Genomic DNA, 15,251 nt, shown 5'->3' on the forward strand with positions numbered 1-15,251 from the left:
TTGTAGCTACCTGAGATGATTTCTGTATCATAGAGTGAAAAAAACCTCTTAGAATGAATAATTGATGATCATTTGATAAAGTTACTGTTGTGTTTAATAGTTATATTCCCCTTTGAACTAAGATGACAGGCTTCTCATACATAATTTCTCACCATTTTAAGTATGGTATGTTTTGTGCAGGTGAAGGCAGTGAGCATGGTCAACTGAAGTCTGCAAGGCACTAAATGATTAAATAAGTGTTGTTTATGATTTAATCTGGTAATTCTAGTCTTCATAAAATAGACTTTTATTCTGCATGTGTGTGCTGCAGGACAGCAGTGCCTTAATGCTGTAAACTGAACGGATGTTTGTGGTAATACTGAACCTGCAAAAATGTGGAACCAAACTTAGGTTCCAAGGAAAGACAACACTTAGTTCTGTGTTAGGACTTGAAAAGATTAATACCTATTAACGGAAGGAATAAAATCTTGTACTAAGAGATTTTCAAAAGTCTTTGCAGAAGAGTATTTCATTGTCAAAATACTAGGTTCAGCTATAAATAAGCTGATGTGTCTGACACTTCGTAACTGCATTGCTTTCCTTGCCTTGCTTTTCAGAACAGCTTTAGCTATTATAGTTCTTACAATTATAAAATTTTACTCTTCCTGGAAATAAGAAGTGGAGCAAGAAGATTGCTCCCTGTCAGCCTCTTGATTGTACAGTGCTTCAGCATGTGGACCAGAAGTCTGCAAGACCACTTCATGGTCATATATGTTGCCTGTTTTGTCCTTGGGGCTGCTTGTTGCTTTTTTTCATCCTCTTTTTCTTGTTTCTTCACCAGGTTCATCCATAAGATTCCAAAGTAAGTGTGTCTAAACTCCAAGGCTCACCTAACAACAGTTTATAGAACTGTGGGAATGCATGGGAGACTTCAGATGGCCTAAGTGGACATAAATTGTGTGGCTGTGGAAAGGGGTCATCCTACAGTTCCACGCCACCACTGGTGCAGCAGTAGCATTTTTATGGTAATGTAATGAGTTAAGTCGTTCATTGGGCTGAAAACTAACACAAACTAACACAAAACTGCTTCTGGCTATGAGGTCACAGTTACACCAGTGCTGGCACCAGGGGGTGCAGGCAGGAGAAGACCTCAGGAAATCTCTAGTCCAAACCAAAACCCATACTCAAACCAGGGTCAGTTACAAAATCAGAATTTCAGAATTTTACTTGTTCTTAATTTTTTAACTCTCCTATGAAGAAAGGCTGAGGTTTTGTTCAGCCTGAAGAAGGTTCTGGGGAGGTCTCATTGTGGCCTTCCAGTAAACTGGAGGGAGACCAACTTTCTACATGTGATGGGAAAAGATTGAACAATTTTAAACCAGAAGAGATCTAGCTTAGATATTAGGGGGAAATTCTTCACTCAGAGTGTGGTGAGGTGTTGGAACAAGTTGCCCAGAGAATTTGTGGTTGTCCCTCCCTGGAAGTGCTAATGACCAGGCTGGATGGGGCCCTGGGCAGTCTGAGCTGGTGGGGGCAGCTCTGCCCACAGCAGGGGAGTTGGAGCTGGGTGGGCTTGAAAAAGGTCCCTTCCTGCCAAGCCGTTCTGTGATTCTACTTAAGAAAACATCTGTTAGAGTACATTAGCAGACTTGAAAATCTTTCATAGTGGTTGTTCTACAGCTCACTGTATGCATGAGTGATTTAATAGAGCACTCCTGCAAAGATACTGCTACTGATTAGATTTTCCAAGGAGAGAATGCTTTTCAACGTAAGGTTCAGTCTTAGATGTTTTATATGTATATCTGTAATCTTCTCATTTAATTTAATGAACAGTGCAGCATGCTAGTGGGAGATTAAAAATTGTCTGTGGGCCCAAGTATTTTTGTACTCTTCCTTTCCATCAGTCAGCATTTAGTGCACAGTGCACACTTCCAAAGACTGCAGTTCTTTCCTTAGTCAAAAGATATCTCAGTTTTCGGTTGTAAGAACAGTATGGGCTTCAAAATGAATTACATTTTTTATTTGCATAATTGATTGGGAAAGTTTAGAGATTACTGGGATAGTAGATAGTTCCTAGAACTTCTAGCAAAGTTAAAGGGGGAAAATCAATTGATTGTATTTGTTATACGTACAGCTTTTCTACATCTATAACTACTTTTATTAACACTAACTTTGCAATGTAAAAGCTATGTATTTCAAATATATTCTATATTTGAAACAAAGTATCGTGTATAGACAAATCCTTTAAAGTCAGAGTACTGTCTTGCCTTGTATAAAAAGTGCTTCTAAAACAACTTGTGTCAGAAAATTAAGCATAGTGCTTCATAATTTGTGTATGTTCCTTTTACATACTGCCTAATGAATATTTATATATGGATGCCCAGACAAACAAGGCATACATCTCAATACTTAATGCTACATTACAGCAGTGTTTTTCTCGTGAAGATTTGGACTTCTTACTCTGTAACTACAATACCAGTGCTAATTGTAACATTGACCTTCAGGCACTCCTACTTGCACAAATGGATCAGTATGTGTTTAGAAGAAGTTATGTTTTTCTGCCCTTGATTTGCATCAACAAAAACGGCTAGGTTTCTGTTTTAAGGTGCTGATTATGTCCCTGCTGATGTCAGGGCCAATAGTACACTTCTGTTCTCAGGGAGTTTATTATTTAGTTGCTCTTCATTAGAATGGTGAGGGAAAACTACAAAGTCTTTATGTGAGTTGAATACAAAGATACAGAAGTTTGCAAATAGAAAATAATTTATTGCTTTCATAGTATAATCAAGCTTCAAATTCTGCAGGGGTGTCACCTTCAGACAATTATGAATGTGAGTTAACTTCTATGGACTCTATTTTCCCAAAGATGTTTTTTATTAGAAAGGTTATAGATGTTAAGCATCTTCTTTCCTTTTTTTTTTTTTTTTTTTTGACAGGAAATTCTGGTGATTAACAGTCATGGCAACCATAGAGGAACTGGCCCATCAAATTATTGAGCAGCAAATGGGAGAGGTACATACATTTTTCATCATATTTAGGAGACATTGAATAATAAAATGGACAGAGTAAGATGTAAAAACCAAAATCCCAAGAGAAACTAATTTTTAGTATACTGCAGGCTTCAGGAGACTCTTACATAGAAGATGAACTTACTGTGTCCATCTTAAAGTTATACTGCAAAATCTGCCTTGCCAAAGTTTCCCCACAGCAATGAAGTTACAGAAGTGTTTTCAGTAAGCGACGAGCTGCTCAGCTGTGCCTTTTGGATGTGTAGTGGTCTTCAGAGAGCTGCCTCATCATATGATTGCTTAGCTCACTTTCACTTAGGAACTTTACCGTCAAAGTTGTCACTACAGAGCTTTTACATTCCAACTTAAGAATTGCTTCATTTGTTGTCATTTTTGTTCTTATAAGTAATGCCTTGCTGTCATCTTCATTGTAAAATATTGGTTGACATTTGGCGTAAGTCAGAAGGAAGACTGAACTCTTGTTTCTGCTAACTCCTGTTTTTCATTTTTTGTAACCTATATACGAGTCTGCATACTGCAGCCAAAGAACTTCCAGGGATGTACAGGCAGTTTGGAAGTGTGAATACTGGGCATACTGTATGATCAATGAATATTAAGATGTTATAATTATGAAATAAACAAGAGTGTTTGATAAAGCAGACTATGATAGCAAAAGAGAATAAATAGAAGGCTTTCCCCTATCCTGGGCTCACTCACAAAACTCCAGCAAAGCCAATCTCCAGAAGAGATCCTTCCTCACTGGTAACCAGCTCTTAAATAGGTCTAGGAGCCTTCACCTGTGCTCCTCTGGCTGGCTCATTGCTTGCCTCAGGTTATCAATCTGAGGTTCAGGCCGTGATTCAGCAGTTCCCATACAGCATACATACTTTCGTCTTTAGCGCTGCTTTAAATTAGATAGGAGCAGAAAACTTTTATTTATTGGCTTGAAGTATCCACTCTTGGTTCCCTGTCTAGTACTGTAGATAGGATGAATTTAAAATAATTTCAGTTCCTCTCAATCCTGATTTCAAATGTAACAGTTGGGGACATGCTGCATGGAAAATCTATTCTGTATAAAATCTTACGGTTTTCAGTATTGTAGCATCTGAGAATTACTAAGGCAATTGCAATTTTTTTTCTTTCTCTCACTTTTCCTCTTCACATGGGGGAATGCTGTGTCTAGTGTAGCTTTGTTTTGGTTGTATAATTCCTTGGGGAAGTTTTGGTGGGGCTGTAATTTCTGTTTCTTGTGTTTTGGAAGTTAGGGGTTCGTCAAAGCTAGCTGAAGCATGTGTCCTAGTTGGAGAAGAGGATGGCAAGTTTAAATTATGATGCTTAGCTCCTGTGAGAATTGTTCTCAATTTCCTAACATGGTTCCATGAGACAGAGAGCTGATCTGGTGTCCCAGTGCCAGAAGAAGGGGAAGGTCTTTCTGTGTTCTGCACCAGCATCTGGCTGATACAAATGAAAGATTTTCTGCTGAAGTGATGAAGTTGATAGGTTTGGAGAAGGATCTAATGGGTACCAGAGGCAATTTAAAGAGATGACTGGTAGCCATCTCTTCGTACTACTCATCATCTTTTGCTGAGTTTGAGATAATACACATTTCTACATCAAGGGCACATTACTTGATTCTTGTAGGAAATTCATTTGATCTCTGAGAGCTTAACCTTTTGGCTTGCCTCAGCTACATTTAGTGAATAGAAATTGAAATTGGGCCTGCATATATGTAGGTCACACCAAAAGTAATGCCTCCCATTTATTTCCATGGAAACCACTGCCCTGCCAGAAAGGGCTTGAGGGTACTGGTGGATGGCAAGCTGGACATGAGGCAGCAATGTGCCCTTGCAGTCCAGAAATCCACCAGTATCCTGAGCTGCATCAAAAGAAGTGCAGCCAGGAGGGTGAGGGAGGTGATCATACTCCTCTGTTCTGTGCTGGTGAGACCTCACTTGGAGTACTGCATCCAGATGTGGAGTCCTCAGTGCAAGAGACATGGAGCTGTTTGAGAGTGTCCAGAGGAGGGCCACAGTAATGATCCATGGAATGCAACACCTCCCTCTGAGGACAGGCTGAGAGAGCTGGGGCTGTTCAGCCTGGAGAAGGCTCCAAGAGGATCTGAGAGTGGCCTTTCAGTACTTGAAGGGAGTCTCTAAGAAAGAAGGGGTCAGATTCTGTTTGATAGGACATGAGGAAATGGTATCAAACTAAAAGAGGGGAGATTTAGGCTGGATATAAGGGAAAAGGTTTTTACAATAAGGATGTTGAGGCACTGAAACAAATTACCCAGAGAGGTGGTGGAAATCCCCACCTCATTGTCCCTGGAGGCATTCCAGACCAGTCTGGACCGGGCTCTGAGCACCCTGATCAGCTGTAGATGTCCCTGCTCACTGCAGGGGAATTGAACAACGTGGCCTTTAGGTCCCTTCCAACTCTAAGGATTCAATAATTCTGTGATTCTGTTTTCAAATTCCTTTATCAATATGGAAAGCACAGCTCTGTATTCTTTGCTGTGCCCTGTGTTTAGCCAGTGTATCTAAACAGATACAATGATTTGCCATTGCTTGAGTCAGCACTGCGCAGTGCTGCCCTCCCCATGCCCTGCTTTCAGTCAACATAGCATTAACAGCACACTGACTGATTGGGCTCTGCAGGGTAGAGCCACTGCCTTTACAGCATGGGGAGGGGCTGGGCTGCATTGCCAGCCATGCTGAAACACATGCAGCCTGTGGGCCATGAGTTGGACATGCCTGATGTAATCTGTGGTTCTGTATGCTAGATATATGGTACTTTGTTTCCATTGACCTTTCAGATAATAGAGGAAAGTTGCACATTTGTCTAAACAGAATCTCCCATATTCAAACAAAATACAGTCTTTAACAACTTGTGTGGTTATTCTGATCAGTATTTATTTATTTATTTATTGGGCTGCAATGACATCTTTGTTCTGTATAAGCTGTCAAGCTGACGTTGTTTTTAGAGGATAATGGGTGGTTTTACTTTTTACCACATGTAAATTGCGACACTTCAGGGAGCAAGCATAAAGCCATTTCAGAATACGTAGCTTATTTTGTAAAGTAGGGACAAGTTTGCATAAAAATATGTTTGCCTGAAAGTCACCACTTGTGCATGCAGTTTGAAAGGCTGATGTGGAATTTGTGTGTGTGCAGGTACTTCTTACAAGCTCTCAACATTACTGTAGAATGGATTCTTTTTTGTCCTTTACTTAAGCAAAGTGGACAAATCGTGTCACTTCTGAAAGTGTTCACCTGCATGAAATACGTGGTATTTTTAGCAGGCAGTGTTCCAAGGTATTTTGGGTGGTAGTTTGGCAACCATTTCTTTTGGTGGTGCAGGTGACTTAAGCAGCATCCCCCCCGTCCCCAGCAGATTAATCCCACTGTCTCATTTTCAAGGCCAGGCTGGATGGGGCTTTGAGCAACCTGGTCTAGAGGGAGGTGTCCCTGCCCATAGCAGAGGGTTGGAAGTAGGTGATCTTAAAGGTCCCTTCCAAGCCAAACCATTCTATGATTCTATTATTCTGTGATTTGCTCTGATGTATCTGCTTCTGAGCATTGTGGAGATTTGGCCTGAAGGTTTGACCTACACTAAAAATAGCCCATATCTCTCTTTTGCTGCACTATTTTTTGACCTTCCTCAGTGTCACAGAGTCACAGAATGTCCTGTGAGTGTCCTGTTCCAGATCAATGAATGACTAAACAACACAACGAAGCTGAAGGGACAGGATCTCAGCTTATAACAGCTGAGACTGGTGCCAAAAGCAATGCATTTCTAGGTAAAGCTAAGATGATTGGAGTTTGTATCTGTGCTGGAAGGGGAAGTTTTGCTTCCTGCTTTTTCCCCTTCAGCATCAGAACCCGCAGTCTTCTTTCTCCTTTCTTATGCTGTCATTTCCACTTATATGGTGGTGCGGTAGCGCACTCAGGAAGCTGATTCAAGAGGAGCAAAAGTGCTCTTAACCAATCATGAAACAGTACAGATGTGGATATATATTCCTTATACCAGTTCCTGCAGAAAAAAAAGTTGAATAGGTACTTTTTTAAGGGAATGTATTTTTAAGTGAATGAATTTTTAAGTAAATGCTAGGAATTACTATGAGAGGAACTGCAGGATGTGACAGAGTTTTGATCTGTATAGCCATGCTGCAAAATACTAGGGGAGTTACTAGGGACACATAATTAAATGCAAAGGTATCTGAAAACTCTGTGAAGACAGATGTCTTTTGTACTACAAAAAAAACCCCACGTTTCAGACCAAGCCTCTGTAGATGGGAACTGTATTTGTTTTTTGCAGGCAAATAATCTAATTAATAATAGCCACATACATTTGGCTACAGCATGTGAAGAATTTTCAAAAATTACTGATAATTATTAAAGCACTTCCATAAGCTGTATCTGAGAGCAGAGGCTTAAATTTGTTTTTGGATGCAATGCTTGCTGAACTCATGTGTTTAATTGGTAGGTTCTTACTTGGTAGTTCCCCAGTAGAGAATTCTGTTGCTTTGGTTCTGTCTCTCTAAGGCTCTGTGGAACAAAATTCTGTGCATTGCTGTGTCTCCACTCTGGAAATTCTTCAGCTGCTTTATATAAGCCGTTAAGATAAAATTATATTGGTTTAAATGTAATGCAACTATGATGAAAGGTACTGTGTTCAGTAAGTGCTTCATGAACACCAGCAGTAATAATTCAAAAATACTCGGTCCAATGGACTGAAATGGATTTGTCAACAACTGTTCTGCTCAGTGTTTCTGGATGTCTAACTGAAGGTGTTTTTAGAATGGCTTTAGAACTCTGCCATGAACAGAACTTCTTAACCAGCAAAGTTACACTGTTGAATTAGATTGAATTAGATGCAAATGCAAACACTTGTGTTCCTGGCACAGTAAGCGTCACCCCTTTCCTTAGCCTTGTGCAGAGAAATCAGAAGTTGATAAAATCTTATGGTACTACATCCATTAAGGTAGTATATCTCTCCGTAAGGTATTCTATCCACTGCCAATCTATTACATTTATTTATTCTTTCTAGATCACCCATTCCCAAGGAGCTGTTGCACAAACACTAATGGATGGGGCAGCACAACGAATACAGATCGTCCCTTCAGATTCAGGCCTCTCTTTACCACAGCGTATACAGGTATGCTTCATCCAATGTATTTTAAAAGCAGCAATGAAGTCTTTATTTTCACCAAGTTTTGTTTATGGTCCTTCTTTATTTGCTTCATTTTACTGTCTGAAGTGCAAATACTCACTCCTGGGTAGCAGAGATTATTTATTTATAAACAGGAAGAAAAAGATTATTCCAATGCTTGGTGGTTTTCTTTTTTTTTCTTTTAAGATTTTTAAGAGGTACAAAAATAATAACTGCTGAATAAAAAAAAATGTTATTCCTAAAACTGTAATAATACTGCTCTTTAAAAACTGAATACTTTTTAGATTTGGTAATTCATCTGAGTTGTTGGAACGTTTCAATATTTTGGAGCAGAGATGGGAGGAATTCTGCATCACACTGTTGATACAAGTCATGGGAAATGAAAAGGCTGTCTGATCTCTTCAGTGCATTAAAGGATGCTGGCTTTTGGCCATCACAACCAATGTTGTACATCCCAGTAAGCTAATTTATAGCCTCACCAGGTAATAAATCTCCAATTCAAGTGAGGTAGGAGTTTTTTGGCAATGAATGTGGGTAGTCAAACCACGATAAACATAGATGTGTATATATGGAGGTTAGCAAGATTTGGGGGATGAGATTTTGTATTTTGTTCCTTAAAAGTCAGTGCAAGTCCTTGGAAGCTTTTTATTTTTATATCTCCTCCTAGAGAAAAATATCAGCTGCAGAAGAGATACATGTTGGTGCATACAAAACCACTAGTTTGTGAGCCAGCTGCTGCTGTAGCCTCGGCGGCTTTTACTTTTGCTGCTTCACTCTTCAGTGTTTTTCATTGTTTACTCCTGTTTCAGTGCATTGCATTCAAGCTTTGCCCTGCCTTTCAAGAGTCTTCACAGGCATCCCATACATGATCCTGTGTTTTATTTTCTTGTACTCTGGTCCTGGTACCAGCCTTATGTATCCACTAGATCTTTTTTTCAGCTACCTCCACTCCTTTTAAATGGTTCATGTACAGCTGTACATTTAATTAATTTATATTAATTAAGTGCTGTCTCTTTATACTGTTTCCTTTGTCACTGTACGTATGCTGTTGTGCAGCTGAACACCACACAGCCGTTCAGTCGCTCTCACAGTGGGATGAGGGAGAGAATTGGCAGCAAAATAGAACTGTGGGTTGAGATAAAAACTATTTACTAAGACAGAAGAGGAGAATTGAAAGAAATATGTGATGATAACAATATATATATAGCCATAATACAATTATTTACCACCCACTGACCAACATTTAGCAACACCACAACTGCTTGCCAACCCATGGCCCAGCTACAACACAGTGTCTCACCACTCATCAACTGATGCCCCACCAATCCCTGAGCAGTGGCTGCCCTCAGCCCTTGTAGTGCAAAGCTATTTAATGTAATTCCCGTATCAGGGCCTGAGTGCAGGGTGACGTATAAAACCATGAGCCTTTATTGTTGAACAGCAAGTCAGTTTTGTTGTTTCAAAATCAATGTCAGTTGTCTAAACCCTTGTGTCAGCTTCTGGAGCAGGGTTCAGGTGAAGAGAGAACTACATTTGGAGAATGACTATAGCTACTGCAAATATTATGCACATAGAAGAACTATTTATAGGGACAGTTTTGTTCTGGGGATCTTTATATAGTTTTTGATCATCACAGCTAGTTGGAAGATGACTTGTTTCTATTACTTTGTCCCTTGTCTTTTTTTTACCATACTCAACCATTCTTGCTTCAAAGTGGATGGCAAGTGCTTTGGGATAATGGTTTTCTTTTGATATGTTTGGGACAGCACTCGGGAGAATGATGTCCTTCCTGTAGTAGGCATCTACAAACATGGCAGCCATATAAATAATAACAGACTCAGTAGGAGACAGAAATCAGTAACAAAAACTTTTGACAAAGCAGAATTTATAGTGAAAAGTAAAAAAGTTTGTACAGCCAAATGCATCTCAGTGAAATGTTAGATTAGTTTTGAGCTTATAATTTTTTTTTTTTTTTTTTTTTGCTTTATCTGATTATTCTTAAATGTATATAAAGAGATGATATCCCAGATCTTGAAATTCAAAATCATGATTAAAATATACTTTAAAACATATTTCAGTAGTTACTCTTTTTAGGGCACGTTAGCACTTTGTTTCTGTGGTCGTTTTGCTGTGGTAGGCAGCTCAGCACCTCTGTACCGCTCTCACTGAATTCTCCACAAAAAGATGGGGAGAAAACACAATGGGAAAAAAAAACTTGTAGGTTGACATAAGGATGGGAAGATCACTCTCAAGATATTGTCACAGGGAAAGCAAAGAGATTAATATAATTTATTTGCTACTGATAAAAGACCACAGCAGTAAGAACTGACAATCGGCTGAAAACACCTTCCTCCCCATCCACCCTCTTCTACCTTCTCCCTGCAAACAGGGAAATGCAGGTTGTGGTTCATAATGCTACGTCTGTGCCATCCTTCATGGTCCTTCTCTGCCACTGCTCCACATGAGGTCCTTCCCACCAGATGCCATCCTTCCCAAACTGATCCCATGCATGCTTCCCTCAGGCTGCAGCTCTCCAACCATTGCCCCAGTGCAGCTCCATACCATGGGGCCCACCCTTCAGGCACTGCCCACACGGGTCCCACCATGGGCTCCTCCATGGCTGCAGTGCTCTGTGTGGTACCTATGGGCTGCCAGGGGATGCCCTGCTCCTCTGTGGGCCTCTCCTGTGCTGCAGGGAACTTCTGCTCCTGCCCTCCTCCTGCACTGGCCTTGGTGGCTGCAGGGCTGCTTCTCTCACATTTTCTCACTCCTCTCTCCCAGCTGCTGCAGTGTGGCAGTTTTTCCCTTCCTTGGCTCTGCTCTGCCAGAGGCACACCCAGCATTTCTTTTGGCTCAGCTCTGGCATCAGTGGGGCCCTTTTAGAGCAGCTGGAGCTGGCTCTGATCAGACATGGGGCACTGCTGGGCTCTGCTTATAGAGCCATTCCCTGCAGTGCCCAGTTAGAAATCCTTGCCACTTACAGCCAACACATAGAAAAGTTGGATGTCATGTTATTAAATTTTCAAATCCCTGGGTTTTTTTTTAAGCTAGTGCTCTGTGTTTCAACATGTTTTTGATTATTCCCAGAAGAGTAACAGGATTATTGCAATATTTAATTTATTGAAATTATATTCAAACATAGTCAAAATACATTAACAGGCAAGGCAATGAAGGAAAAAGAAAATTGCTATCTTACCATCAGGGCTTTTAAATGAAATAGACACAAGAAATATGTTTTTAAGCAGTCAGTCCTGAGCTATTATATTCCTGCTTTATAGCATGATCTCTTTGGCAACACTGAGTTTCACATTATTAAGAAACATAATGTGTTGTCTTTGGGGCCAGGTGGATTTTTCTTTTCCTTTCTGATTATTTTCTCTTACCTCAACATTTAAAGTACCTGAATTCGGGCTATTATAAGGTTGTTATACTTTGAGTTGTTCCATTTTCTAAGTCCCATTGAGATTCAGGTGGAGTTTTTGCAGGCATCTGACTGTAAGAATTCTGCTGCAGACAAACTGCTCTTAATTATTTAAACTGCTTTCTGTTACATCTATCAGTTGTCATACCTGGAGAGCGCAGAAAGCTTGTGTGCAGATTGAATAGCTCAGCATAGATGCATAACAATGTATCCACTATGTCATGCAGTGAAAACCATGTGGGCATCCCCCTAGAATTCCAGGAAGCAATTTGAAGAATTAAGACTGTTTAGTAGCAGTGAAGTGAACCATGTGAAGTAGAAATGGCTCTTCTGCCATATTTATCCACAAATACGTAACAATTTTAAAAATAAGAGGTGGACTATAAGCTGGAAATCAGATAATTCAGCTCATATATATATATATATATATATAAGAAATTCAACCTTAGCTTGGAATATGTTGTTTTTTAATATACTTTGTGTAAACCTAACTAGATAAGGTGTATGCCTTTCTGTTTTCATGTTTACATTTGCACTTTGAAATTTTGATAGTGAAACAGATCTTCAGTGTGAGCATCTTTTAAAGAGCAGGTCTAGATATTCAAGAAAGAGCACAGTGTTCTGTGTTTGACTTTGTACATGCTAGCACCCAGTTGAGGATTACATGCATTGGATTTCTTCTGATCCCAATGGAGTAGAGGTGTTTGGAGGTGGGGATGGAAAATTGGGTAATTTATTCAGTAATATTCTGGGTAATAGTCAGAAATGACATGAGAAATAAAGATTATAAAATGAAAAATGGAATGTGAGGAATAAGTTAGGGAAAGAAAGGAACTGAAAGGGTAAGGAAGTTTGCCTTCTAAGGAATCAGAAAGGAACTGAAAGAGGAAATAAAGGACTGCAGTAGTCATTTGTGGCCCTGAATGTGTGCATGTCTTTGAAAACCGAATGGAAAACCCTTTATTCATCATATTAGTAACTGCTGTGGGGTTTTTGTCCTACCATGCTACCCTCAACCCCAATCTCATGACAGCTCTAGTTCTTGTTTTATATTTTTAGCCCTTGGAATTTTATAATTCTAGCCTAAAAAAGTTCTTTGCAAAGAAAAAAAGAAGTTGGACACCTGAAAGTGTTATTAGCAAGTTTGATTGATCTGTAGTTAAAAAACAGTTTGCAGCAAACAGTCACTGCAGAACGATTCTCCTTAATGCCTACACTAAGCCAGGCAGACTGACATGAAGGCTTTTGGAGAGAAAGGCAAGAAGTGATAAAAGTGAGTTTTGTAATGGAACATATATGGAATCTTGATTATTTTATCCAAGGATTAACCTTAAAACAATTATCAACAAATATCAACAATATTATTAACAATAATCTGAAAACAAATTTTGTTTAATCTAAAAATGGGGGCTTATTGGAGAGTTCTTTAATAAAAGTCTGCTGTATTTGTGTTTGAAAATAGGAAAGATGGAAAAGAAAAAACCCGAACCAAAACCCAGCAGCCTGTAGGTTTGTTCTTGATTAAGAAATGACACATGAAAAGTTTATTGGTTTAAAAAAAAGAAAAAAGTATCCGGGAGAGAGATTCTGTTTTACTTGCATATTTTATTTAGGAGCATATATGTAAAAAAAACCAGAGCAAAACCCTGAAGCACAAATTGTTTGTAAAGATTCAACAAGATTTTTTTGCTGTTTGATACTTTTCTTTTTTCACTTTGATGTGTACAGTTGGTGCTGAAGGATGTTTGTTGTGAAGCATCCCAATATGGAAGGTGCTAAGGGCTGTGCATGGCATGCAGTGAGTCCAAGAATTAAGATTTCTCATAACCTTGTGGGTCTTAGGGCTGAGTTACACACACCTCAATTTCTGGATGCTGTAATTGTCAGCAGATTTGGCAGTTGTAAAAGCATTGGCCATTTATAAAACTTGGATTTTAATTCAGGTTTTGATTTCGAACGTAAGAGTGACTTGAGTGCATTTAAAAGCAAGTGAAAATCCAAGATTTTGCCTTAGTTTTTGTAACTCTTGTGTGACAGAGGGGAAGACAGTCCTGCTTCACAAATGTCGAGGGCAAAATTCCAGTTTTCTTCAAGTGCCCAGGCTGGGCCCCAAAGGTGATCTTAAATTACCATAACAATTTGAGATAAATGTATTATTAGATTGTCACAGATCAGCAGACGGGCCAGAAGATTCAGATTGTTACAGCACTTGATCAGAACTCAGCAGGCAAGCAGTTCATCCTAACAAATCATGATGGCTCTACCCCAAGCAAGGTGATCCTTGCCAGACAAGATTCCACTCCAGGAAAAGTTATCCTAGCAACTCCAGATGCTGCAGGTGTCAACCAACTGTTTTTTGCATCCCCTGATATATCTGCACAACACATCCAGGTAGATAATCCACTTTATTTCATAATTTTGATTCAAATGGAATAAGAAGAGATGTTTTATTTCCAAATATGTATGTCTGCGTTCTCCTTTTTTGAGGTTTTTATATTTTTTAATGCTCTACTTTCCCTTGCATTAGGAGTTAGCATTACTGCTTAGAAATTACAAGGAAAACAAATTTTTTGGTAAACGTACTGCTTTTAAAATTTATACCCTGGCATGTGAGATTAGAAAGAATACTGTTACTTTTATTGTCATTTCCAGCTGTACCAACAGTCCTTTTTTATTGCTGCTTCATTGACTCTCCCTCTATATTCACATATTGAAAAAATAATCTTTTCATCCTTGTCTTTATCGCTTAACATTTCCTTCTGCTTGTTTTCCTTTTCATATGCCATTGTTCATACACTGTCCACTACTGTGTGAATTGTATTCCAAGGCAGTTTCTCAGACTATGAGCAGGGAAGAAGGCAGCACTAAAGATTCTGCATTTACAAAACCCAAAATGGTTTCAGAGTGTCAGTAGTCAGGGTTGTATCTCCCTAAACTGATGCACGGTGCTCTTCACTCCTTCACACACAACTTGTGCTGCTTCCTTAGACTTCATACTCCAGCTTTCAAGTCTTCTGCCCCATATCCCCAGCTGAGCAGTGTGCGATGGCACTGATTTGGAGGGTGTGAAGAACATGCACAGAAGACCTGGGAGATGTGAGCTCCTTCTGTGTGAAGTAGGGTATTATTGCACTTCACATAGTTACTGCATGTTGATTTACCAATGTACATTTATTCAGATGGTAAAATACATTGGTGTGGCAGTCTGGGTGACAGGAGGGTAGCTGCCGTCTCCTTAGTGCAGTATCTTACACCTGCACAGTGGCCAGAAACAGGTGCTTAAGTAAGTGTTAAAAACTGTGAAAGAAAATAATGATCCTTCTGAGCGTATCCTTTCCTTTCCATTACTCGATGATTTAGAGGGACCTCCTGACCTGGAGATTGCAGTGAGGCCTTCTTTGATAACTGCCACTAAAGTTAATGACTTCTTTGTTATTTCTAGGAGACCATTCTAACAGACCATTTGTGTCTTGGTCTGTATAATAGCCTGTGGCAATAAAACTAAAAAAAGTGAAAAGATTCTATTGCTTCTATAAATCACTGTCATGGCCCCTTCAAGTAATCTCTTTTCCCAAGGGAAGAGTCCTGATCTTCTACTTTACTGCTTTTCTGGGAGCCAGTCCACAGCTCCGATTCGCATGTTGCACGTGTTGTGCAAGCAGTAGCAGAAAGCA

General features: G+C 39.5%; 1 protein-coding gene across 10 annotated transcripts in view; it reads left to right on the forward strand.

Annotated features, from left to right (window-relative positions):
• Positions 1 to 15,251, forward strand: part of NR2C1 (nuclear receptor subfamily 2 group C member 1) — a 50,951-nt gene that overhangs the window by 10,632 nt on the left and 25,068 nt on the right. For 7 of the 10 annotated variants that reach the window (XR_008202599.1, XM_052667380.1, XM_052667382.1 and 4 more), the window contains 4 exons: positions 821 to 1,004; positions 2,916 to 2,991; positions 8,034 to 8,141; positions 13,738 to 13,968. Coding sequence is in view for 9 of the 10 variants with exons in the window: in XM_052667380.1 (XP_052523340.1) it covers positions 2,938 to 2,991; positions 8,034 to 8,141; positions 13,738 to 13,968 (393 nt within the window). In the remaining variant the exon portion in view is untranslated. The remainder of the gene's footprint in view (positions 1 to 820; positions 1,005 to 2,915; positions 2,992 to 8,033; positions 8,142 to 13,737; positions 13,969 to 15,251) is intronic. The other 3 variants (XM_052667383.1, XM_052667386.1, XM_052667384.1) reach the window with 3 other exon arrangements.

The sequence above is a fragment of the Tympanuchus pallidicinctus genome, unplaced genomic scaffold, assembly GCF_026119805.1.
Source record: "Tympanuchus pallidicinctus isolate F22 unplaced genomic scaffold, pur_lepc_1.0 scaffold8, whole genome shotgun sequence".
Lineage (NCBI taxonomy): Eukaryota > Metazoa > Chordata > Aves > Galliformes > Phasianidae > Tympanuchus > Tympanuchus pallidicinctus.